Genomic DNA, 27,409 nt, shown 5'->3' on the forward strand with positions numbered 1-27,409 from the left:
CCAGTAAAGTTTGGAAATGATGCAAGTGCTTCAGAACTGTTATAGAAGGTGTTTAGTATAATTTTTGTAATTATCATTCGATGTATCAAGCTCATCCTAAAATGAAGCTGCTTGTACTGGAAGTGTCATGTTTTCTGGACATCATTAAATGTTTTTCTTATTTTCTTGCATGGTAGCATGCATTTTATTCAAACAACCAATTTTATGTTGTTGAAAAATAAATAAATGAAAGCTGTGCTAGTTGGTGACAAACTGATTTAGATGTGTGAAGTAATATAGTTTTGCATCACTTTCATGAATAAAACTTGTGATTCTTGACATACTTTTGCTTTGTCAGTATTGTATGTGTGCATGACATGTATAGTGAGCAGAAGAGAATAGAAAATTTCATGTATGCCCAATATTTATTTGCAGTCTTAACAAAATGATGTGGACTAATAAGTGTTTCGAAACATAATAGTAAGACTGCAAACTTTGTTGTTGACTGATCATATTTTGTCTTTTAAGTAAATTTTGTTGTATTTGTATTCTTTTTATTAGTAGGGTCTTTTAAATTATCTGGTGAAAATAATTCAAAGTTCAGTCCATATAAAACTGTAACAAATTATTTTAATTCCTTCTTTAATGGCTTATAATAACTCTGCCTTAAGTTGTAGGCTTGTATTACAAATAATGCTCAAACTTCTCCAACAGTACTAGTATTAATACAAAATCAACTCACTTAAACAGAGTAACTCAACAAATGTGATAGCTAACATAGATCTAAGTAGTTCTCGAAAAAAATCACAGTCTTATTCAACTTTGTTCATGAAATATCTCTGTTTGTCTTAACTATCTTATTCAAACCCCTGTTTACAATGTCTTAAAATTTACTAGAAAAACTGATTCTAAATTAGAATGTTTTTAGGCATACATTAACATCATCATTAAAATTTGCTGCCTACTCTAGCTAATAAATAAATTACAAAATTAAAAATATGGCTTACAAAATTAAATTCTGAAACTCTCATAATACTGAAAAAGGCATTTTACCCTTTGTTATTAGTAGCCATCTTGTCTTTTGAAAATAGCCAAGAAAGAAATTTCTGGCTCCTGAGCAGGTTGGGTTTCCAACATGAAGTTCTTTATTTTTCTGGAGTTGCCTACTTGGTTGTTTTCTTATAAACTGAAGAATGGAAATACCATAACTGTTGATGTCAGGTTTTGGATAGAAGATGTCATCCCAATGGGGAGAGTTATTTTAAAAAATCATTAAATAAGTTCATTAATACTTATATTTAGAAAATTGGCATAAAAGTGTAGTTTACAGTGAATTTTGATATTATGTTTTAGAGAAGAAAGAAAAAGTAAATATAAATCTTTGTGTTCCACTTGAAATGTGCTCATATCTCAGTGCTCAATTTACATTTTATTAGACCTGCCATACAATGTGTACAGTGGCTAACTATTACAAACTTAAATTTGAGATGTGGAGAAATTAGATATAAGAACCTTCCACCTCTATGGTTTGCTGAGATGTCACTGTTTTTAGTGAATTGACTAGACTGGCTCTTTCAACTACCACATTCTTTTGAAACCTCTTGTCTACTTCTACCTGCTGTTAATTAATGTGTGTTTGTAACCAATAGAAAGTCGTTTCTGCACTGAATAAATTTGGCAGTCCTTTGTATATTTTTAGTTTGAAGGAGAAAGTAATAATTTTGTTAAAAGTGTTGAAGTGTAATGATTAATCTGTTGCTTGGAATAAGATCAAGATTTTTTGTAACCCTCGTATAGCTTAGTTAGAGACCTAGAATAATTTTACTGATTCTCTGTGTGAACTAATACATTAATGTGATAATTATTTGGTTTCATATTTGAAGCCTACAAAAATTAACATCTTTTAACCTTCCACTCAGGAGAATAAATAATGCTATTATTTAACGATGTTACATTTTCATAAGTACTTAGTCTTTGTTTTTCAGTGCATTTTACAGTGTTTTATGAAAAGTAAGTAATATTAAATACTTGTGAGTAAATAGCAATAAATGTATGTATACACACACACACGTAATGTATGGTAACCAAAATATCACTATATTTTGCAAAATACTTGTATTATAGTTAAAGATCTGTGTTTTATAGGTCAATACAGTGCTATATCTGTTGAATGTGTTTTACTGTAATTGTCTAAACAGATAAAATAAAAGCAAAGTACACAATATTAGAAACTTGACAACATAAAAAAAGTTTATTCATAACATTTGTAAAGTTAAAATATATTATAAATGTTCAGGAGATAATATTTCTTGCTTTATAAGGAAAGCAAGACTTAGAATGCTTGTGAAACTAAAATCAAAGCTAAACATGTGTGACAGGTTGCACAGGAATCTGTTTTTTTATTGGTTGATGAATAATTGTGCTGGAAAGGGGAATAGGATTTTATAAGAGCATGTTCATATAACATCTTTGTACACCTACACTGCTAAATTTCAAACACCCCAAAAGGATTACAACTATTCAAAGAATTTCACTGCTTATTGTACCAGCACTGAACCATATGATAAATATTTCAACAGATTCAAACTAGTCTTATTACTCTGGAGAATTCTTCTTCCAAACACCATGGTATACACACACAAGTCAATGAATTTTATATTCTGTTGTCATTGTAAATGTTTTCTCTGTTTCTAAGTGCAGTGTGATTATTCTGTGTTTTCCATGAAAACATTGTCAGATATATAATTTGATACATTAGACATCCTTTTCTTTGAGCAGGGATTAAATTTGCCATCTGTTCATTTTTGCTTTGTTGCTTTTGAGGGTATTGTTTATGATGTTACGAAAGCAATCTGTTGACACAAACTGGAATTTACTGCTTTATTTTTGATGGATTTCTACTTTATTTCTTGACAGTAAAATGCACACTGTAAATAAATGTGAAATGTTTAGCAGTTAAAACTCTCAAGAAAAGCACTTTGAACCTTAATGACCAATAATAAAAAGGGCACAGCTGCTCATTTTATTTCTGATTTGTAACTTTTCATCATACTTTGATTTGTCTACAGGCTAAAGAAGCAAGTATGTCATTGAGGTAAAGGTAATAACAGATAAAATGTAAAGTTTACTGAAATAAATAGGTTTACATATATTTAGGTGGTTTTAGAAGTTACACAAATGAAAATGAAATTTACAAGACAAAGAAAAAATATTTTTAATCTTAACATGAAAATGCCATTGCATTCAAGTTAACCAAAGAAAAGAAAGTTTGATATATTCACAGTCAAACCTTTAGTAATATATCTATTTAAAAATCTAATTTTTCATGTACAAAAGACTTGTAATGTTTACTAAAGGTCTGCAAAATTTTGTAAACATGCATATACTGTATTAAAAGTTATAGCATGGAAATTATAAAATGTCCAAAGGGTGGTCAATTTGACTGAGCCTTTGTGGAGACACTAAGTATGTTTTTAAAGGCAGTCTTGATAGTTAATTGTTGGTTTGGACTTCTTACACTTCTGGATTCTGTAAATTGCATTATTGGTAACTTACACACTTAGAGTACACAATATGGTCCTTTCCAACACTTGCTTAACCTAGGAATTCATTCTTTATTGCAGCAGATATTGTAAGTCATATCTTGTCATCCTTATGAAATTTGGTCATATTACATTAATATCATGGCAAGTTTCCAATTTGATACCTTCCTCTCTCATAATAATTTCCTCAATTTTTGATCCCTATATCTGCACAATTTTTGCTCCCTCAATAGCTTTCAGACTTCCACCAGTAAGTGTGTGATACACTTTTCTAATGCAGCTGACTCGTACTATACTAACTGTGTGGTCATCACTTCTCAATTTGGTACTTGCATGTGCACGTGTACATTTTTGCTTGTAATAGTGATTAATAGTTCACTTTTTGACAGCTATTTTTCTGTTGTCTTTACTTAATTTATGAAAGTATTTTGATTTTTTTTCTTTTCCCTTCCATATAATGAACTCTCAAATGGTGAAGATCTATGAGTTCTTAGTCCTGCTATACAGATTACTACTTTGTCATCTGGCTCCTCACTTTCTGTTTTAAGAGGTTTTGGCCATAGTGCATTGGTAGTTGAAGTCATACATGTGGTCTTGTCTGTCTTCTGACTCATGGACAGATATTCTTTTCTCTGTGGATCATGTTCAAGAAGACTATGATCTTGACCATCTGTTTCCTCCACTAGTTTTTGATTTTCCTTCTCAGTAAACTGCCACTGATGTACTTTATTCTTCATTGATATGGTCTCTTAGGTTTGTCACCTTTTATAATTTTTTTTATGATCTTTCTCCTTTATTGTTCTGTTCTAGATGTGCTTCTCATTATTTTTTCCCCATATATTAACATCCACACAGATCAGGCTCTTTCTCACTTTCAAGCTGGAGTCAGGACATCTTGTTCTCCCTGTTTTGTCACACACACATGCTTTATGGGATTTTTTTTATATACTCTCAAACATTGAAACCTCTTATTCATGCATTGAGACCAGACCTTTTCTTTTCACATTTCCCCTGCCTAATTGTCTTGTATTTGTCTCGCCCTCATTACATAGCTATGCTATCTTCTGTCTGTACATCTGCTTTCCAAAACTATGCAATATTTTCTGGGGGATTTTGGACAGAGCTTGTTCTCATGTCTCTTTTTCAGCTTTGTCTTATCATACATGGTTGCTTTGTAGTTGGGACTTGTTTGGCAGGATGCCTTGCTATCTTAGGTACATTTGCCTTCTTGTCTATATGACCTTAGACTGGTTCCACTCCTTCACCATTCTATTTTGGGGGATCATTTATTCCTTATAATTTGCATTAAAACACCAAAGAACAGATTTGTCTGTCATGGGTTTTTATTCATTTTTGTTTGTTTTCTCCAAGAAAATGGGCAATTGATATCTGGTTATTGATCTTAAGTCTCTGCTGCTTCACGAATTTCCATTGTTTAACCAAGGAGTTCTTTTTAGCCCTCAATTGGCCTTTTACTCCAGGTCTATGGATGACCAAGATTGACATCTTTGGTGCTTACTTTCACATTCATTTTTCCCTGCATCTAGTTATTATCTCTAGTTTGTTTGTCAAGGTTAAATGTTTCCATTCTACAATCCCCCATTTGGTCTTGCCTTGATTCTATATGTTTTATGCAGTTTGAGCTTTTGCTCCTTACATTCACAGTCTGGTACTGTAATTTAACTCCAACATGGACAAATGGCTTCTTATATGACAAGTCTGCTGTCACTGTACCCTTCTCCTTAAGGAGTCAGCATGTAAGGGTTAGCTAGTCAAATGGGAGAAGTCAAATCTCACCTTAGCCTTCTTTAGTTGCAGGGCATGGAGCTGTTGATTTTCAATGCTGTATTCTCATATGTCACTGTGTAGAAGATTCTATTCTGGAGACTTGTGCTTGCATGGAATCCCTTATTCATTTGGGTGATACATGTATGAATCATTTTCAGAGGCTGTGCATGATTAGTGGAACCTTTCTCAAGATCATTTTTTATCCATTATTTATCTTTCTTCTTCCTTGTGTGTTGATTTCTTTTGATGTGTCAACAAAGCCTCAGTAGGTGTTGCTTATTATTCAGACTACCTGTTTACAGATGCATCCGTAGCTAGATGGTGTATTTGGACTCACTAGAGATTCCAGGTCAGCGGTCTGAGATTCAATTCACCCTTCATATCAATCTCTTGGAACTGGGAGTGGTACACTGAGAATTGGATCTTTTTTTTTTCATAATTGATAGGTTTTCCATAATGGTCTATAGTGATTATTCTGCTGTTATTTCTTATATCAGCCAGCCATCAAGAAAATACCGTCTCTTTCTCTTCTCACACACGTCTTCCTTTTCGGGGCCCACTTTTTATATGTTTTACATTGTTGCTTTTCATATCCTGTTCACTCTGTATTTTATTATCAGTCATCTCTCACAACCCAACATGATTCTACTAAGTTGCCTCTTCTAGATGCTTTTGCCTCTCACTTTAATTCTAAATGTCCCCTATTTTGACCACTGGTTCTACATTTTAGCTTTGATTATGGATACATTCAGCATGGACTGGTTCAACCTTTATCTTTGTGCCTCCCCTTCTATTCCTCTATTCTCCTGTGTACTTCTCTTATTGAGACCATATTGTGTTCAGTCTTTCCAGTTTTTTCATTTTGACTGGCTCAGTCATGGTTTCCTCTCTTGAACTTTCTGCCATTCTATCCTTCCTCTAACCCAATCTCCCCTGTTTCAACTATGTTTTTCCCTCTCCCCATCCAACAGTATCTACATACTGTCTTCACATATGGGTTTTGTCTGGTGCTTTGGACTCTCTTCATGTGTAGCCTTTCTTTTTTTTATTATGTTTGTTCTTCCTCCCTCCTTGTATGACAATGGAAGTGGGGCATTTACATTATTGGCTTCTGCGTATTGACTTTTTCTGTTTCCCACTTGTCTGAATTTTTCACTTCACTGACTTGGCCAAAGCTTATCAGTATTGACCATTGCTGGCTATGAGGTTGGCTTGGGATGTTTACTTCTAGGGTTTCTTAAGTTGTCTTTTTTGTTGATCCTGGATAGTATTTAGATTCCGTTTTCTAACATTTTTCTTTTCTACATTAGCTTCTTACGAGTTCAGTTTGGTTTCTACTCTTCTTCTTCTGTTCATCATTTGCATTTGTGATTTTGTAGGGCTTTCCCCCTGAACTGTTGTTGATGGAGGAAGGACTGTTTAGTTTCTTTTTCTGAATTTTCTTGTTCAGGCTGGAAGCTTTACTGTTTTATTATGTAACATCCTTGTCTGTTTGCATGCCTTGGTTTTCAGCCTCTTGGAAGAATGTTACTTTGTGCTGCTGACATGCTGATGTAATAAGTTGAAACTGTTGGCATATTTGTATATTTTGCATATTTTGGTCTTTCCACGTAAGGTTTCCTTTGAGTTATGTAGTAGCAGATTAATCGCATTTCTTTTTTGCTGCCCATTTCATTTATCCAGTGGGGGACTTTTTACAGGCCAATACTTAGACTTTTCTCACTGCTTTTCTTTCACATTTTTTACATGCTCAGGCAGCTTTTTTTTGGTAATTTTTTTGTTCCCCATCGCCAGTTTTTAACATATATTATAAGTAGGAGAGGGTACTTTTGTACAATCTTTTTTATTTTTCATGGTCCCTTACATCTTACTTTTTGTGCATCCTCCTTTATGGGGAGTGTTGCCCAGACAGTTGGTTCTCCCAGTCCAAATCCACACTAGCAACAAATTGATTAGTCTTACTACTGGTTGCAACAGACTCTGTAATAAAATGGGTATCCTTAAGACAATCAAGGTGCTTTCCAATCTAGGACTATCAGAAGTAAAGCTAAAGGGGATTCTGCCTGTCTCTGCTGAACATCATCAGATTGAATAAATCTGGGTCAGTTTGCTTTTAAACATTAGAGAACCTGTTTCACCTATTGCAATGTGTTCAGAGCACTGTTCCTCAGCACTCTCCAATGTGAATTACTCCCTCTCCCCTTCTAGAGTGTTTAGTGTGTGTTCTTCCACTCTTGGAGAAGAGAGTGAAGTGGGGGCCCTTCTACTTTGGGTCCCTGGATGCCTTTCCAGTTGTCAGTAAGAGTGGTACCAGTCTCTACAAGAACCTGCTTGTAATTACAGTTCAGGTTTCACATGAAACTATCCAATTGGGTAGTATATTGTTTTTCTCTTTTATCAATGTTTGTTTTTTATGTTGTTCAGGGAAGGATGTCTACTATCCCCTCATAATTCAAAATGTGAAGTAGGCCCATTATAGATCCCTGATTGAGCACAGGTTCCACATCCTCTCCATAATTCCAGGGGCTAGTGGATTACTCCTTGTTCATTTGGGTGGGGAGTGAGGACTAGTGTTCATAATTTCAAGTTGGATGATTTCTGTTTATTTGGTTGAATATGGCATGCATAGCCCCATCATTCTGAGCCTCAGGTGTTGCATTTAGGACTTCTTAAGGTAAAGGGAGAGTTTGTCCATTTTGGTGTTGCATATTTTCTATTCATGATTCCAGTGCTGCAAAACACATCACCCTGTGGCTACAGGTTGGGATCCATTCAAACATATGTATATCTTTGACATTGGAGTCCAATAGCCTAAGCCAAAACATAGGATATAGGCAGCTTATTTCCAACCCTGAGTTGTACATCCTCAGTTGTCTGGTTTGAGATAGCTTATAATGATTATTATGAACTATTCCACCCTTGATACAGGAACTTGGTTCTGGGTGTAGAGCATACCTGTTCTGGATGCAGTGTGGTTCTCCCACTAGTGTACCAGTTTTGTCTTGGTATGTCATTGTTTTGTGCAGATGCTTTCTATATGATCATGCCACGCCATACCCCTCCATCTTCTTAATGTGGGATTATAGATATAATGCTAGAAGATAAATGTTTTGGAAATTAAATTTTCCCAAACTGAAAATGTATTTACAATAATACTTCCCACTGCTGACACTTTCTTGCCCTGCCTCCCCACTAAGAGCTGGGATCAGTCTTGAAAAATTGTTTACAGTATCTAAGTGAGGTGCTTATATACATTACCAAAAAAGAGGGCACATTGACAAGGGTGGAAAAATTTGCAAATTAGATATTGCCAAGGACATTTATGTGGGTTGTAAAAGACTGGAGCAAGTGAGACCAATGCTTAAATGGACAAAGGTGATGTTGAAGAATAGCTATGTTGTCAGTGAAGTAGGTATTATTGGAAACACATTTTCAATTTAGGAGGCCTGGCTTGGCCAAGTGGATAAGGCACTCAACTCTTAATCTGAGGGTTGCAGGATCAAATCCCTGTCATATCAAATATGCTCGCCCTTTCAGCCTTGGAGATATTATAATGTAATGGTCAATCTCACTATCTGTTGGTAGAAGAGTAGCCCAAGAGTTGGCTGTGGATGGTGATGACTAGCTGCCTTCCCTCTAGTCTTACACTGGTAAATTAGGGATAGCTACTGCAGATAACCCTCGTGTAGCTTTGTGCGAAATTCAAAACAAACCTATTTCAGAAAATTTTAACTTTTATTTTATTTTTTTAAATCCATACTGTTCATCCTTGCAACCTTGCTAGTTGTCAGATATATTGCAGCCCTTCTTACTATGGACTTGATGTACAGTTACAAATGCTGTCATATGTTAGTTGTCTCCATAATATTGTTATCTGTAACTAAATAATTCTATCATTGGTTTGGGTTATGCATACCTCAGAAATGAGGCATTCTGTAGCACTGCTTGTAGTTCTCTCTTGTAGTATTTTGCATCAGAAATATGTTTGTCTCTGACCATATATCATGAACTAACATGAGTAAGGCATACAAAGATTGCTGCTCCATGACATTGAATTTCTTCCTACCATGAACCTGTGTATAATTCCAGATGCTGCCTGATTTTGATTGATTGACTCCATTATTGTATTAACTCTGCTTTTCAAAATATTATTTCATGATCACTCATTGCACTGTCTCCTCTCTCCTTCTAGTGGAGTATGAGAGTCCTTACCACTTAACAGTTCCTGATTGCTGGGGTGGTGGATCATGGATGTCTGTTTTCCTGAGCTTTGTGATCCCTTTTGTTACCATTGGCTGGTTGTTGGTCTCCCACATATTTGGTTTTGGTTGTAGCTGGATAGAGCATGTTTTTCCACTCGTGTATAACCATATGCCTTCCTCCTACTTAGGCATGGAAATACCATAACTGTTGATGTCAGGTTCTAGATAGAAGATGCCATCCCAATGGGGTTTTCCACCTTATTTCTGTCTGCAGGACAGTGGTTATTGGCAGATCTGAAGTTGGCTAGGTTTGAATTGCATACAGGTGGTGGCACATTTTGGTATAGAAGCTTATCTTCTTTATCACTTCCCATTTTAAAGTGAAGTGTTGGTGTTCTTTAACGTACCACAGATTTGACACACTATTTCACATACTGTCTGGTGTTGGTTGAGGTCACATTACCGCTACAGTCTGTCACACTTTATTGCAACTCAACACCCAACAGTTCCATTCATTGGTCATCCTGTATGTTCTTGAATTTCTTCCTGTCTCCTTTTGTATTCATAACACTTGTAAGAGAGTGAAGCATATACCAGAATCCAATATTGTTCTGTCTTCTGCTATGATGTAATGTTTTCTTTTTTGATTCCACACCTCTTGATCTCTCTTTGAACATTTTTAAAAGGGGAAATTACATTTTTTAATGACTTTCTGCAAGTTTAATGTGATATTCTAGCTATTTGTGTGGTAGGAGGTAAGATACTGTATCAAAAGTTAGCATTTTCCTATGTTGAAAATGTATTTGTCATAGATTCTTATCTTCTCTCTCATTTCCCATCTAGTCTTTCCACTTCTAATGATATATGATGTAGGTCTTTTAACCAGTCTTGAAGTAATTAATGAGTGTAGGTGTGAGTAGAGTGCTGGTTGCAATAGGAGTGATGTCATGCTCCTATTGCTGGAGAGTGGCTATATGGTCATTTACCTGTGGATATATTCGGAAGTGGGAGGTGGAAGGCAGGTGACAAGCATTGAAAAGTTGTGCCAATAGATTGTATTACTACTCAAGAAATGATTTTTGTGAGAGGAGGTATCTATTGAAAATACTAACTTTTTTGTGTGCAACAGATGTGTAATATTTACTGAAAACTTAAGACTTGTGAATATACACATGATAAATTAGTATAGTAAACATTAACATGTATAGTAATTTACTAAGTGTATATTTGTATTCCACAGAGAAGTTGCTGATGTTTTTCACTAATCCCCATTTCTTTGAAAAACATCTTCTCTATGGAGTAAAAGTATATTTTTTGTTTACAAAAAAGTCTTTCAAAATTTTTATTCTCATAATACAAGCACTTTGATGCAGATTTTCTTTCTAGGTTGTATACCTGAGACAATTTAAGACACCTGCTTTTGCAGTGCTGTGCACATTTTTACAGTTGCTACAGAAAGTAAATGTTTCTGATGAGCATTGCCAGCATAAGTCTTTAATTTGAGTATCTGAAAAAGTCTTCAACATTTAAATTGATCACAAACCCATGTTTCATATGTAACATATTTTAGTATACTTTTATTTCTACTAAGCAACTCATTTAAGCACCCCGGCAGTACAGCTGTAAGTTTACGGATTTACAATGCTAAAATCAGGAGTTCAATTCCTCGTGCTGGGCTTAGCAGATTGTTTGATATGGCTTTGCTATAAGAAAAACACAAACACACAAATTTGTTTAAGTAAACTGAAAATTGATTCAATAATAATGTGTGTACAGTAACCACTTTAAATATTGTTATTGTGTTGACTGGAAGATGTCTAAAAAGTTATAATTATTTAGTGTAACAAAGGAAAATTCTGTGGATCAGTGTTACATGTTTTAGTAACCTAATGATTTTTGTCTTTTTATTCAGTAGTTGCTATTTCAGTTTGTAAAAAAAATTTTGTATTTCATTAATGTGAATATTGTAATGTTTACTCATGTGATTAAGTCTATTTATTAAGATATTTTGCTTTGCTTTCAGTTCTGCTAAATGAGCCAGTTAAGTGGGGTAATCTTGAAGACAAAATTCTGAAAATTACTGACTTTGGCTTAGCTAGAGAATTTAACAAAACTGTAGCCATGTCTAGTGCTGGTACATTTGCCTGGATGGCACCAGAAGCAATCAACAGTAACAAATTTTCTAAAGCCAGTGATGTGTGGAGGTAAAAAGCTTTTTTCTCATTAACTTTTTAATTTTTAATTCTCTAAATGGATGGATCTTTTATTTTATGTAATTATTTGTATTGTTTTTATAGGCATTTGTATACTGTGACCTAATATTTTCTAATGTTGAATAGTTTTTTTCAAATATGAGTAGTGTATGCATCTCTTATAGTGTGCATGCACTGGGATATTCACACTTTCAGTGTTATGATTCTTCCAGTGGCTAACTAGAGAGAAAGGTATGTTTGCCAAACTATAAGGGCATTATCAAAAATTAGATTTTAATTAAGAAGTTACTTTACCTTTTTATGTTACTTTTTCATATTCTTTCTTATTAAATGAAAGAATTAGGAAAATACTTTTTACTTTTACTTAAATATTGTTGATTTTCATAAGTAACCATAAAAAAGGTTTTGAGCATTTTTTAAAAAAGAAAATAGTCATGACTTGAATATAAAAAGTATAAACATTCTTCAACAAGAAAGGAAAAAAGACAGAAAACCCACATAAACATTTAAAAAACAGAAAACTCACATAAGCATTTATTATTTTTCTGGAAGAAAAATCAAGTACAGAAATTTATGCAGAACCTCATTTGGCTGTTTTGTAAGATTTGTCACTTGATGCAGTTAATCTTCCAACTGTGTCTTCATGTGGTCAGGGGTCAAAGGACATGTCACATCTGTAAACTTTCTAAATTTTATTGAACTACAATTTTATGAATGATTGACAATAATTTTTTTATGAAATTTTAGATTACAAATCAAATTTTAGTATTATATGTTAGTTAATTTCTTAATTTAAAAGTAAATATATTTTTTAAAATTCTACATATTGATTTTTGTATATCACGTGGTATATTGGTTTAAATTAAGTGTTTGTAATATTTAAATATGAAGTCTGTAGGATGAGGGATAGATTCTCCTGAATCTTCCATATCTATACATGACAAGGAGGATATTAATAGTTTTTCCTCCATTTATCTATGCCTTGTCTTCCCAAGCTTCTCCTGCAGAATATACCAGTCCAAATTCAGCCTTTTTAGATATGATTTGTCATTTGTGTTCTGTTTTATCCATTCCACAACTTTCATATTATCCTGTTCATAGTACTTTGTTTTCCTTACTTTTTCTAACACCTGACATCGAGGTTCATACTGAGCATTTTGTTTCTCAGTTGAAGGCTGATGATAGCACCCTTCATCCTTCATGGGCATGTGATAATTATGCTTTGGTTTATTATCAAGTTGATCAATCTTTTCTTGACTCCCAGCATGTGGAGCTACTTTTGCCAGCATAAAGAGGGTGGGGTTCCCACCTTCATCTTGTATATACAGTTTTCCTATGGTACTTTTCTATCATACCCCTTCTCAGGCACTACACCAATTTCTTGAGGTGTTTGTGGTTTTTGTTGGTTACCCTTTCTCTCATTACAACCATGTTTGCATGATTTTCTTTCTTGGCATATCTCTTCACATATCATTTCTTTGCTGTTGGGATCTTCTTGGAAGGAATGCTGAATTATCACAGGTTCTTCTCCTTTACACTAAACTTTGGTTACATGTGAAATCTGTGAGACAACATTTATACCTTTTGTCTTTGGTTGCTTCCTTATTCATCTTATTTTGATCCCATAACTATTTTGTGTGCTGGTCCCTCCTGTTCTTTACCAGTTTTATACATTTTGTTGTGTGTCTGAACACTGGACTCATTGTTACCAGCATTTCTGTTGATTATCAGGTAGTTTCTGGTTCAATGGGGATGCAATTTCATAATGTAGTTCTCCATATCAGGAATTCATTATCAATCCTAGTATGATCCAAGTTTTTTCTGGAGGACTTTTCATCTGTTTTTTTCCCCCACCCCTTTGTCTCCTGTACTAATTTCTTTCTTGTTACCTTAGGATCTCGCTATCAGCCAGCTTCTGTCCAAGTTTGTGCAAACTATTTTATCACTGAGAGCTATCAAGCTTATCAGCCTGCTTTTTCCAGGTTTTAACTCCAGTCTCTTTTGTCATCCTCAAAAAATCTAGGGACTGAAGTTCCTGTGATTGAGCTGCCTTGCCTCTATCAATTTCTGGGACTGTGGAAGACCAAGGTAGACATCTCATATGCTTATCTCCATATCCATATTTGTTATCATTCCAAATGCTACTTCAGTTTGGTCACATGCCTTTTCTTTTCCTTTGGGCTTGCCTCAGTATTGTCTGTTTACTTCTCCATGCACTTGCTGCTGCTCCTTTTTTTGTGTGCTAGTTTCTATCACTTTTGGAGACGTGTGCTACTGTTGAAGCCCTTATCTTCTTGGGTCAGGCACATATTATGTGTTCTCTTTAGTGGATTCTGCATGACTAGTGGAATCTTGCTCTAGATCTCTTGGACTCCCCAATTATCCTTTCTCCTTCCCAAACAGACAGTCTGCATTGGTGTTAGCTTTCAGACATTTGTCTCAGATTTAAATTATCACTTAAATTATGTCATTATCTTGTAGCTTTTAGTAGTATAGTGTGCTTTGGATTACTCTCTTCTTCTAGTATGGAACTGACATATCATGGTCCATTCAGACAATTCCACCATTGTGGTCTATATCAATTACCAAAAGGGCACCCATTCCCTCAGAAATCTTTTATTGGACTCACACACTGTCAGTAACTTTCCTTGTGTTGTGTGTTATGTTTTAGGTTCATCTTTGAACACTGAACCTGAAGTGTTTTGTTGTTGTTGTTGTTGTTGTTTTTTTTTGATTCTCAGATTTTTAGGTAACACTGGTGTAATCCTCATCTGGATGCTCTACAGGTTTCCTCAATATTGAGTTTCCTTTTTTTTTATTCATACTCAAGATCCTGGCTGTGGATGCCCTTAGTTAGGACTAGACCAACCAGTACCTTTATTTTCACCCATTCATCTGAATTCTTCTCAGATTGATTTTTATCACCCATATCACTCCATATTAGTTCTTTTGACTACTGCTTATTGGTTGCTGTAATCTTGGTTTTTTTTCAACTCATTCAGCATCAAGCTGCCATTCTTACTAATTCAACCTTGGTCACCAGTTATTCATGCCATCCTTCACACACTCCTACTTTACATTAGGCATTTATTAGGTCCTTGACAGTGAGATCTGGTTTGTCTAGGCTTGTCACTTCCTTTGTAGCACAGACTGCTTCCTCTCTTGAGGTTTTGGGCATCATTGCTGTGATATGTTTGCCATTGACATTTCCCATACTTTGTTCATTTTCACATATACTCTTCAAGAAAAGAAATGCAAAAGGCAAAATATGAGACAAATTGTTAACAAGCTTATTCCAGGTAGTTCTGTATGACATGTGTGAAACTTTGCACATTTACTGCTGAACATCCAAAGTCTGCAAAGACGAAGTCCACGCTCACTAGGTGAAGTTTAACGTCACTCAGCATCAATAACGAGTATGCCCCGTGAACATCAATAACTGCTTGGCATCTCCTACCCATGGAAGCGATGAGATGACGAATCACATCTTGTGGAATGGCTGTCCACTCAACCTGCAAAGCTGCTGCAAGCTGAGGTAGAGTCTGCGGTTGAGGTTGTCGCCGTCGCAGACGTTGGTCCAACTCGTTCCAAAGATGTACGATGGGGTTTAAATCTGGTGATCTGGAGTGCCAGGGAAGAACGTTGATGTTGTGGTGTCTCAAGAAGACAGCGGTGAGTCAGGCTGTGTGAGGACGGGCGTTGTCATGTTGAAAAACATCGTTGACGTTCACCATGATGGGTTGCACATGGGGCCTAAGAAAATGAAAGTATGGAGACAGCTTAACTGGGTAAAAAAACTTTTTTTTTTTATAATTGTATGACATTTCAACAAAATTATGTGGTTCTCAGGCCATTGCTGCTGTGGTGAGTGCTTCAACATTTTCAGGTGCCAACTATCATTGCAGTAGGGAACTTTCATCAAGCATGAACTGCACATAATTGGATGGTGGTTGACTGGGAGTAATGTCTTGACCGACCTCCCATATTTTATTGTCTAGTGATGTTTTGTTTGGTTTCTAAAGGAATTCTTGGGAATTAAACAATGAAAATAAGAATTTGCAAAGTTTATGTTGGAAAACATCCTTCTTTTCTTTATTAAGTGCTGAAAGGATCCCATCAAATTTCCCTGAGTTTTTGGTCCTAAGTTTTCATAACTTGATTTTTCTTTCCTCAGGTTGAGTTCTTCTACATTCTGATCTTCCATACTTTTGGTTACTTGTAGATTAACTTCTTTTGCCTTGTAGGCATTTGCAGGTACTTTATCAACACCACCAGCCACAAAGTTTCTTAGGGTTTGGCCTGCAGCAAATGAGTTTCATCCATGGAGGTATGAATGGAAGGGACATGTCATTGGTGTCCTTTGATATCCTTGTGAGTTAAATTCCTGTGCAGTTGTTGCTGATATATCAATGTGTTCCTGTGGTTTCTTGTATCACACTGTTCATTTCAGCACATGCCATGGACAGGAGTCTGCTAGCACTGTGTGACTTGGTCATTCCTCTTCTGCATGTTAATTCCCCACTTGATTTTGCATTTTGCATCAGAGTTTGCTCAATAGTTAAATCAAATGAAAGGCCATCACAATACCTGTTGCTATTTCAAAGAACATAATGTCCCTCCTTGAAGCTTTTGTGAACATCTAGATAGGTTTTTTGAGTTTGGTTCATCAGCTGAATGTTGAGATAACTAGGTTTTTTATAAAGGTTGTGTCTAACAGCAGCCAAGTATGGCAGCATCTCTTGTGGAGGAGCAAAATGCAAAAGCCAGTTTATTTTTTCTGCTTTCAGGAAATGTTTCAGTATGTCTTCAGTTGACGTGTAGTGAAACTGCATTTTATTGATTTTTACCAGTCAATGCCAATTTTCTGTCATGCAACAACTGCCTGATTATTTTGGTAAGGCAATCATTGTTCTTGAGAAATGATAGTTACAGCTGATCCTGCAATACTTGGGTATGCAAAGCTAAGGCTGATTCTTTGCCACCCACATTGGGAACCATATGGAGGGTCCCATGTTGAAACAGGTTCCTACTTAAGTCTGACACCAAATTCAAATCACTTCAGATCATTGTTTTGAAAATGTTGGTAAAGAAGAAGAAGAGAGAGAGATTAATCAGTGACAAATTTTACATGTCAGACATATAAATGGCATAAAGTAGATGTGATGCAAAAAGCAAGGGTTAAATCTATATTAGTCTTAAAGTAAATTATTTGTTTTGCAAGTTATTTCTAGGTAACTTTTTGTGCTTTAGGCTATCAATATATGAGTGAATATTTGCTTTGTTGTTTACACTTGATATAGTCATGTGCATTTATATGTTTAGAAGCAATCCTTGTACAAGTGTACTTGTTCTATTGATTGGCAAGTTGAAATAATATGTTTAAGAAATAGTATTTAGTTTTATTTGCATTCTGGGGTAGTATTTCAGCCTTATCATTTGTTAGAAAACTGAAATACACATGAAGGACTGTCACTGATAAGATTTCATTAATATTTTGTTCAGAAACATGTAATCATATAGAATTTATTTTAAAATATTATTTTATTGTCTTTTTATTTATTTTGCTTGAATAAGTCCTGTTTCAATAACATGCTTGTTAGTGCTTTAACTTGTTTTTGTAATTTTATTGTATTTTGTTATTAAATATAATAAAATACTGGTAATTTATTTGATAACATTTTTGTTTTCTTAAAAACCAGTAAGTTAGGTTCTTAAATAATAGTTTGGTCCAGGGAAACATCCTGTAATATTTTCCCCGTTAATCTCTATGAACCTCAGCTTATTAACTTGAAGTTTGCTAAAATGAACAAATTTTGAATTTCTTCACAAGGTTTTTGAGGATGTTTCTAAGTAACTTTAGAGTAGTACAAACACAATATGATATGAGCTGAAATATATCTTTTTATTTCTTAATACCTCTGTTCCATTTCTGAATATATAGATAAATTGATAGTAATAATAATTATATTATTTGTAAAAATAAAAATGCATTGTTTTATTTCTGTTTTCCAATATTTACTTTTTTCTAGTTTTGGTGTATTGGTATGGGAGCTTTTAACAGGAGAAGTGCCTTATAGAGGTTTAGAGACATGGTCTGTGATATATGGAATTGGTGCCAACAAGCTCAAACTGCCCATTCCAAAAACTTGCCCAGTTCCTTTCAAAAAACTCATCAACGGTTAGTTCCTACATAACAGTCCCAGTTTTTTTAGCATACATTGTGACTTTTGAACAAAAACACTGCACAGTTTTAGTATAATAGATGAAATATGATAAGAAATGTTAGAGTTATACAGATAATATAGAAAAAATGAAATAGTAGAAATGCATACAAAACACAAGATTTTGGGCTGTTGTTTACCCAGCATTTGAATCTCATGATAATTTGATTGTCAGTGTGGTCATTTATATTTTACATCATACATATTTTCTTGTCTTGAATATGAACCCAAGCCTGTCCCACTCTGGGTAAGTGCTCTATACAACTGAGCTAGAGAGTTAATCCACTAGAAATTTAAAAATAGGTTTAATAATTGTCAAGTTTCTGTTATACTTTTATATAAAGAAGAATGACATTTTGAGCAAGTATTCTGTACAAATTATACAGCTTATAACACAGGTGTGTGTACAAGATTCAAAGAAATTGTGTGCATGGTATTTGAAACATTGAGTATGCAGAATTACAAGTGCTAATATACCTCCAAGCCAACAAGAGATTAAATATATTATACTACAAAATTACACAATAATTAATGAAAACACCACCACTAAATCCACTTTAAAGAACCTACCAGTTTTATTCTTTCAGACATGACAAAAATCTGAAAGAAATCCTGATGCCCAGTAGCCTTAAACAAAATGATACTCCAGGCTTTCACTCATATAAACGTAACAAGTGTCTCACTTTTCCATGTATAAGCAGCACCACACAGATACAAGAAAAAAATAATTTCTGACACAATACAGTACTCTACACATACCACTGTATGTATTATTTACTGTATAATTTATGCAAAATACAATGGTTTATACATTGGAAAAACAGGCTGCCAACTTGATCAAGCATAAGAATATTTAAGCCATATTATACTGTGGAACCAGGATACACTAAGAGGCAAACATTTCACCATCAACCACCATACAGTTGAAGATGTTTTGATTCTGGGACTTGCTAGTTCTCCAACAGACTTCACAAAAGATAGTGACAAAAAAGAAATCGGAGATTAGTCTACAAGATGGGGATCCTACAACCATCTGGTTTAAATGAATGCTTTTCTTTCTTATAGATTTTATTTTATTTAAGATTTTGTTTAAATGTTAAATGCAATCTGTTTTATCTTTTCATGATTTGTTACATTTATGGAAAATGTAAAAGTAGAATACAGTTATTGTGTTCTTTCTTGGTAGGATTGAGTGTTTACTCATGGGAATATGATTTTGGTGGCTGCATCATGAATGAGAGAATCAGAATAGTCTTTCACGAAAGAAATTTTCATATCTTTGGATTTTGATTTGTAGTCATTATCATCTCTGCCTAGTTTGTGTGGTCATAGAAATTGTGAGTACAGTATTGTCTTTTTGTTGCTGTACAGGTGGGAAGATTTGTGTAGGTGCATGTGTAAATGTGTATTTGTAATGTATACTAGTGGTCAAATGATCATAAATATATGTTAATATCATAAAAAGGGAGTGTTGTACCAGATATTTTCTGAGTAAATTCTAAATAGATTGAAAAAAGGAAAACAGCATGTAGAAAAATGTCTGAATAAGAATTAGGCATGGATGCAATCCCTAGTATGTACTGAATGTAGCAATGATACATCATAGGTGCTGATCCAAAAATACTGATTAAACAGTGTGCATTTTCTCTGAATTCTGCACATATGCCTTTGTTGTAAGCTGTACAGCCTGATGAAGAATACTAACTCAATACATTGTCATTCTTCAAATACAAATGTAACAAAAACTTGGCTGTTGTTCAACCTCTACATCAATTTTGATATTTTTGTCACCTGTGCAGTTTTAGCAGTGTTTCTTTTAAGCCACTAGAACTTGTTAGCAAGTCACTTTTTAATAGCTTGAACTACAATGCTAGCATAGTTTGAGAATATTATTATTCTAATTTTTTAGTATATTATAAAACTAAAACTAAGGAAGATTACTTAACATTCAAAAATCTAGCAGAGATCACATATATTTATGATACCAAATTTCATTGATAACTATTATTATAAAATGTTCTTATCTTACCTAATGGTTGGGCCATTGTTTGTAAGTACAATGTTGATTAACAAGTTTGAAAGCAACAGAATCTTATCTGAATCTTGTTGTTGATTTTTGTTTGGTTTCCAACAGATTGCCACATTCTTGATCCTCATCAACGTTTGACATTTCCTAAAATTATTAATCAGCTGAAAAACATTTCAGTCTCAGAATTCACAGCAACTCCTCAAGACTCCTTCAAAACTCTTCAGCAAGATTGGAAGCAGGAAATAGAGGAAATGTTCAGAGAACAGTCAATGAAAGAAAAGGTGAAATAATTGGAACTTTATTTTATTTCAACTTCTTTTTTATTCAGACTAATATTTAAGAGAAAATTCTGAGTCTCTTGGACTGCACTTTTTGTTTTTTTTTCATAATTATATTAATTGTTCTCAGTTATAAAATTTGAAGAATTACATTTAGATTAATTCACATTGTTATTAAAAATACATGTATAAGATAAAATACTGTTATTTGTAAAGTTAGATTGAATGACAGAGCCTTTTGCAGTAGAAATTATTCTTCAGGACTCTCATTAGGTAGATCATGATGTGCTAAAGCTCCAAAATTGTTTTTATATAACATGCTGACCTTCCTTATTAGAATATAAAAATAACATATTTATGTTTTCATGTAACATGTACACTGTGGCATGTAGTGTATAAAGTTACTTTATTAAAGTGTAATTTAAAAAAAATTTAACAGACCATTAATTGCATAAACGGTTTGGGAATCACATAGATTTCTAGCAAGTCGTAGCCCAGAACTGTGATGAAATATAACCTTTAAGTTCATCAGTTTTAATATGATGGTTAGTTATACATAGATACTATGGTATGAAAATTAAATGTTATAAATTTTATTCAAGACACAATTTGGAAAATATTCTTTCAGTTTTTAGGAGTGGTTTGCACTAAATATTAATAAGTAAGATCATTAAACAGAATTAAAAAATTAGACCACTAATTGAATTTACAGGAACACTAACCTTTGAATTGTATTTGATATTATATATTTATGTCATGCTATTTTATTTTACAGAGAATAGAATATAGAGAAGAATGCATTAGGAGACGTGTCAAAGAGTTAGAGGAGCGAGAACTGAGTGTAGTGGAGATGGAATTAAACATTATTTTATTACAGCAACAGCAAGAGAAACCAACGCCTAAAAAACGAAAGGGAAACTTTAAGAAATGGAAGCTTAAAAATGGTAGTCAAGAAATCAGTAGTCCCTCAAGTAGGTATTTCATTAAGACTTGTATAAGCATGGAAAAAGTATCAGTAATGTCTTCAAGTCAGGTGGGTTCTGTATCATGTGTATAAGTGAAAAAGATAAAATAGTACTGTTGTTGTTGCTATACATCAAATGGGTAGTGTATTAAGTAACATAAGACAAAAATTGTTAGTCATGGTATTCCTGGCCTTCAAGAATATGACTTCAAAAAATATATAAATGATATTCATGATGCTAATATCCATCAAAAACATACTGTATCATATGACTTGTGAAAACAGAAATGATAATCATGATGATGCTGTCAATTAATTAAGTACTGAATTATGTGACTAATAAAAACATAAAAGTGTTGGTCATGATTTTACTTTCCATCAATAAGAAAATTTATCATGTGTTAAAACCTTAAAAAAATGTATCCTGGTATTACTGTCCATTAAGTAAGTTTTATATATTGCTCCCCTCGGTGTGGATTCCTGTACACGGTGAGGGGACCTCCCAGGGAAAGTTCTGTTCTGTCAGTTTACCTCCTCTGATATATAAAAATCCACCCACATGTTTGCCATGCATAAGGAGAGGAGAGAGGATCTTGGTGGTTGAGGGGTCCAACCCTAACACACCACTTTAGCCTGACATAGGTCAATCAGCTGGTCCACTCAGACTAGGGTGAACCAAGTACCAGTGTTGGATGTTCTCAACAGGTGTTGTGGACATTGTATCTGATGCTGGTGTTTGGGTATAGTGCTTACGAAACTAGGCGTTGCTGCAGTGTCCTTGTTTGGCATTGTAGTGCGTCCCCTCTTAGGGCTCCATGGTAGGTGGGGTCAGTAGGTACCGAAATATTCCTTTTTTATCATGGATCTTCCAAATAAAAACGTAAATAAAATAGTGAAAAAACAGTCCATAGGTAAATGACCATGTCTTGAAGATTCTGAGCAGCAATCTTTAACACCTATTGTACCTCATTTTCTTATACTACATTCTCTTTCACATAACCCTTTAGGGCAAATGTCTCCCTTTTTCAGTTTAGAGCTTATACACAGAATCTCATGAACCTACTTTGTACCTCCACTATTTGCAACTGTCTTTACTATATGCTTCGAAAGTTCGTTTCTTACCAAAGCATCCAACCTAGGGTTGTGTTTTCCTTCCTTGATGGGCCATACTTTTTCAGAACAGACAATCTGCCATTGGTCCTTTTAGCCTTCATATCCAGATGCAGCTGGATGAATTGGGTCTGTCTTAGGATAACATTGTTGTTCCACCATGGCTTTAGTGACCAATCCAAAAGTGACCTATTTTCAAGTCATCTGAAAAAAGCATACACTCTGGATTGGAAATACTGTCTGTTATTTGCTGAACATCTTTTGAACCATCTTTCCATTCCTGTTTATACAGATGGTTCAAAATCAGGTGACTGTGTGGGTTTTGCCATGGTTTGTTGTCGTTTGGTGGTTGCATGCAGAATACCCTCTACAGCTTCTGTGTTCACTGCTGAACTGTATACCATTTCTATTACCCTGGATCACATAGAAGCTAAGCAGTACTCAAACTGCACTATTTATATTTACTTGCTTAGTTCTCTATTGGCCCTGTAATTGCTTCACATTAGTTCACACCCTGTTCTTGACAATATTCAAAACCAACTGGCCTATTTCTCTTAAACATCTACTTCTATCTAGTTTTTCTGGATAGCAGGCTATGTTGGTATTTGTGGAAACGAGCTCGCTGACACCGCAGCTAAATATATCTGCTCTGGCATTATCACCAATGGCAGTCGAATTGGAGTGAGCAACGTGAAAAAAAGCTTTTCCAAATAAAACCTTGTATTAGACTTTGGCTGTCTCGCTTCCATAAGGATTGGAAAGAGAAAGTTGTTTTAACTAGACTACACATTGGTCACAGTTTTTTAACTCATCATTTTCTTTTATCTAGAACTCATGCACTAGTGTGTATTCTGTGTTACACTCAGGTCAAAATAACCCACATTTTTCTTTCTTGCCATTGTTAAGAGTCACGACGATGGCACCATTTTAAACATGTTTTGTCTCAAGGTTTGTTCATAATGTCAGACAGTGTTATTGGTGATGGTGACACTGTTCACCTTGAATATGTTTTTAGTTTTTAAAGGCCATTAAGCTTTTTAATGCCATTTAAGTTTTTTAATTTATACATTAGACCTTTTTTAATGTGATTCCCTTTTAAGAATCGAAGTCCATCTAGTAAACCAGGATTGGAAAGGCCAACTTCAGGTTACTAATGCTGCTATTTGAGCTACCCATTAGTCATCCTGGCGAGTTATTAAAATTTTGCTACGATTCTTTTAAAACTTTTATTACTTTTTGAAAATGGCCATAATGCCAAGTAACTTGGAACCAGGACTGGAAAGGCAAACTTCAGGTGACCAGTGGTTGTTTTTGTACTTACCTGTTAGTCTTCCTGGAGAGTTATGATAATTACAATTGTGCTACAGAAAGTTTTTTACAACTTGAATTACTATAGTTTTCTCATACTGCTGTAGACTAGACGTAAACATTGGTTTTATGTTATTTATGTTTTTTTAAACTTTGTTTTGTTTTTTCTTAATTTCCTTTTATGAATTTTACTAAATTTACTTTAATTTTAACTTTTTATCAGATGTTTGGTATAGATAGTCCAGCTGCTTTGTGCCAAAAAACACCAAATCAACCAACCAACCATATATTGCTCATGAAAACATAAAAGTGTAGTAATGATGTTTGTGTCCATCAAGAAAATACTGTATTATATGGCCTATTTTTCTCAGAATGTTGCTTTTCACAAAGTAGGTATTACGTATTACATATTGTTTTTAATCAAAAGAGAAAAAAAGAAGTCTTTTAGTCATGATTTTACTGTACATCAGGAAGAAATGTAATATATGACTCCTAAAAACAGTTTTCTTGATGTTACAATCTGTCAGATAGTTACTGCATCATAACTATGAAAATGTAAAAATGGTAGTTGTGATGTTACTATTTATCAGTTAAGTATAATATTATAAGACATGTAAAAGGTACTATGACTTATGAACTTGAAACTGGTAGTCATGATATTGCTGTAAGCTAGTTCGTGGCTTTACTGTCTATCAAGAAAAAAGCATGCAATGTAAAAGTAGTTATGTTGTAATTGTTTGTCAGATAGGTACTGTATCATGTGATGCATGGAAACATCATGTAGATACTGTATCATAAGGCTTCTGAGAATATAAAAATGGTAATCATGATCCTAATCAATGTTGATCCTAATCAAAGTTGATTAGGTGGATGGGTACTGTATCGTGTTTAATAAAAAAAATATTAAATAAAAAAGAAGTGGTATTCACGATATTACTTGCTGTTAAGTAAATACTGTATAAGGTGCAGAGCTGAGTGATAAGTGGTATTTACTAATGAATGAGCTTGATTACAAACAGTTAGAATATGCAAGCCTCCTATCATCACATTTGTACAAGAAAAAAAAGGTATTATCTTCACTACTTATTTGTGTTGTATTTTATTTCTCCAAAATTGTTTTCACAGAAACGTAATATTTGGTGAAAGAATCATTGTCAGCTAACAAACCTCACCACACAGTTTTATTTTTTTTTTAAATATGTAGTGGTCCTTAGCTAATCTGCTGTAAATAAAATGATGAAGGCATTTTACTTTTACTTTCACTATTCACAAAAAGGCTAATATTTCGTTTTGTTTAAAACTAATTCTGATTAAATGTTGTTTATATAACATAAACATAAAAATAATACTCAGTAAAGATTTCAGTCATCAGAATGTTTTGTATTTACCTACCATTTCACCATGTCTCCAGACATTAAGTTTAATTAACCTTGTTTGGTGAACAGAATAAAAGACACTTGTGGTTACAAACATTACAACTAAATAGAACCATATTATATTATCAAATATAATACACCATAATTATAAGCAAATAACCAGACATCAATAATATACAGTCATGTGAAAAAGTGAGGACACCCTATGAAAGCCTATGTATTTTTGTAACATTTTTGGATATATAGATATTTAATCTCAATTTTAACAATACTGAGAGATTATAGGAATATAACTAAACAATTAAAACTGAAGAAAAGACTTTTCAAGATCTTCTGTAAATGTAATTCTACAAAAATGCACATTCTAACCGAGGAAAAAATTAGGACACCCTACCCCCTAATAGCAGTGTTACCCCCTTTGGCTGAAATCATCTTCAAAATATATAAACTTACCTTATCCCAAGTTATCTCTTCTTATTGAAGAAATTTCTGTAGCTTTCAAACACTTGCATTCTTTTACAGTTCACACATGAAAATAGTGCAGAGGACAAAAACTATAAAAAATGAAACTAGTGTGTTTACTATTATGTGATAATCTAATTTTTATTCTACCAATAGTACCAAATCATATTTAAACTTTCTTTATAGCTGTTTTTCAGTGGTAAGTGACCAAACTACTAGATGTGGTGATCAAAGTTCTGTACATAAATTAATGGAAGTGCTTGAATATTTTGTAAAGTATAATGTATTTTAAAGGGATGATAGGCAAAAATAAATAATTTCTTTGGGATGTGCTGAACAATTATAAGAAAGAAGAAAATTCAGTTCTATTTACAGGCAAAACTATATACAGTTGTTTAGAATTGACAGTATTCATTTTGTTTTTTCATGAGTTAAATGAAATAGTATAGGATTTAAAATATTTTTGAGATAAAATTATTTACGTATATTTAGATTAACATATAAAATTAACTTTATGATTTGTGCTAAAAGTTCTATAAGTAGCAAAAAAGTTATAAAATATTAAGCAAAACTCTGTCTTAAAACTACAGGCATAATCATCTGAATTACTTTTCTTTTTTAACCGTAAACTGTGTATGTTAAAATGTGTTATACACATGAAACAACTGCCCTGTTTGAAGTGTAGAAACAATAAAATATTTATTCACTTATCAGTGACCTTTTATAATAGTATTGTGTAGTGCATATGTTTTTCAAACTTCTTATTTACCAAAATTCTATATTGTTTTACATGTTTATAAGCATGTTAATGACAATATTGAAGCCTTAAGTTGTTATGTCTGCTGTTACAAATATAAAACAAAATAACTGGTGAAAAAAAAAAACATTTATAGTTTGTTTAGAATTATGGGAACTGAGAAACATATTAGAAGGTGAAAACATAACTTGAATGTCATAATGCCTAAATCCTTACGTAAAAAAAATAATTTAAAATCCATCTGTTAGTTTGTTCTGGAATTGGCATCCTTTCACAGAAGATTCATCATCATGGTGTTTCATGCCATCCTTTGCTGTGGCACTATGATGCATCCTGCACAGTCCAGTCACACCCATTAATGTATGATTTCATCCAGTATCATCTTGGTCTCCTCCTTTGTCTGATCTTGCCCTTTAGTAATATTTTTTGCATTCTGAACACATGACCATAATATCCACACACTTCTGTTTTATTGCATTAAGTAGTGTTCTTCTAGCATTTATCCTTCCAAGTACCTTATCACTGGTGACTGGCTTTGTAAGATATTCTCAGCATTTGTCTGAATATCCACATTTTACCTTTTATATATTTGACATCTGTCCAAAAGTACATATTTTAACATAAATTACTTTTTATAATACTGTTATTACTCAGGCAAAGCATAATTTTAATGGCCTTTAATCATATGTTGTTGCTCTGTCATATACCAGAAAATCAGACCCCTCTTGCCATGCCCACTTGTCACATTCTATTTTTTCAAGAATTGCCTTGATGTTTAATACTGTAGTATTTATAACTAATAAAGGCCAACATTTCAATACATCGAGTTAAATATTATATTACATTGTTTTCTGTACAGAGATTTTTCTATTTTGCTTCCAGTTTAAGTTTTATTCCCTTAGCTGAATTTTTAACAGCTCTTCTCACATAATTAATGGCCAAAAAATTTGTAATAGTTAAGGGGCATTGTCTATTTTTTGCATGTTATTATTCTGTGTTCTTAGGTGAATTATTTAATTGAATAAGGCTAAACTGGGTGTGGTAGTATTAGTATAAAAGAGTAGGGTTAAATTTCATTCACAGTTAAAGAAAAAAAAAGATCTAGATAGGAACTTTATTTTATGTTTTTCATATGTATTTTTTATTTATGATTATAAAAGTAATCGGAACATAAAAGTTA

The 27,409-nt window shown here is 33.6% G+C and overlaps 1 protein-coding gene across 3 annotated transcripts in view; it reads left to right on the forward strand.

Annotated features, from left to right (window-relative positions):
- LOC143256383 (mitogen-activated protein kinase kinase kinase 9-like) overlaps positions 1-27,409 on the forward strand; it is a 65,363-nt gene that overhangs the window by 13,728 nt on the left and 24,226 nt on the right. For all 3 annotated transcript variants that reach the window (XM_076513573.1, XM_076513565.1, XM_076513582.1), the window contains exons 3-6: positions 11,535-11,715; positions 17,754-17,902; positions 20,080-20,255; positions 21,028-21,223. In XM_076513573.1, coding sequence (XP_076369688.1) covers positions 11,535-11,715; positions 17,754-17,902; positions 20,080-20,255; positions 21,028-21,223 — 702 coding nt within the window. The remainder of the gene's footprint in view (positions 1-11,534; positions 11,716-17,753; positions 17,903-20,079; positions 20,256-21,027; positions 21,224-27,409) is intronic.

The sequence above is a fragment of the Tachypleus tridentatus genome, chromosome 1 (assembly GCF_004210375.1).
Source record: "Tachypleus tridentatus isolate NWPU-2018 chromosome 1, ASM421037v1, whole genome shotgun sequence".
NCBI classification, from domain to species: domain Eukaryota; kingdom Metazoa; phylum Arthropoda; class Merostomata; order Xiphosura; family Limulidae; genus Tachypleus; species Tachypleus tridentatus.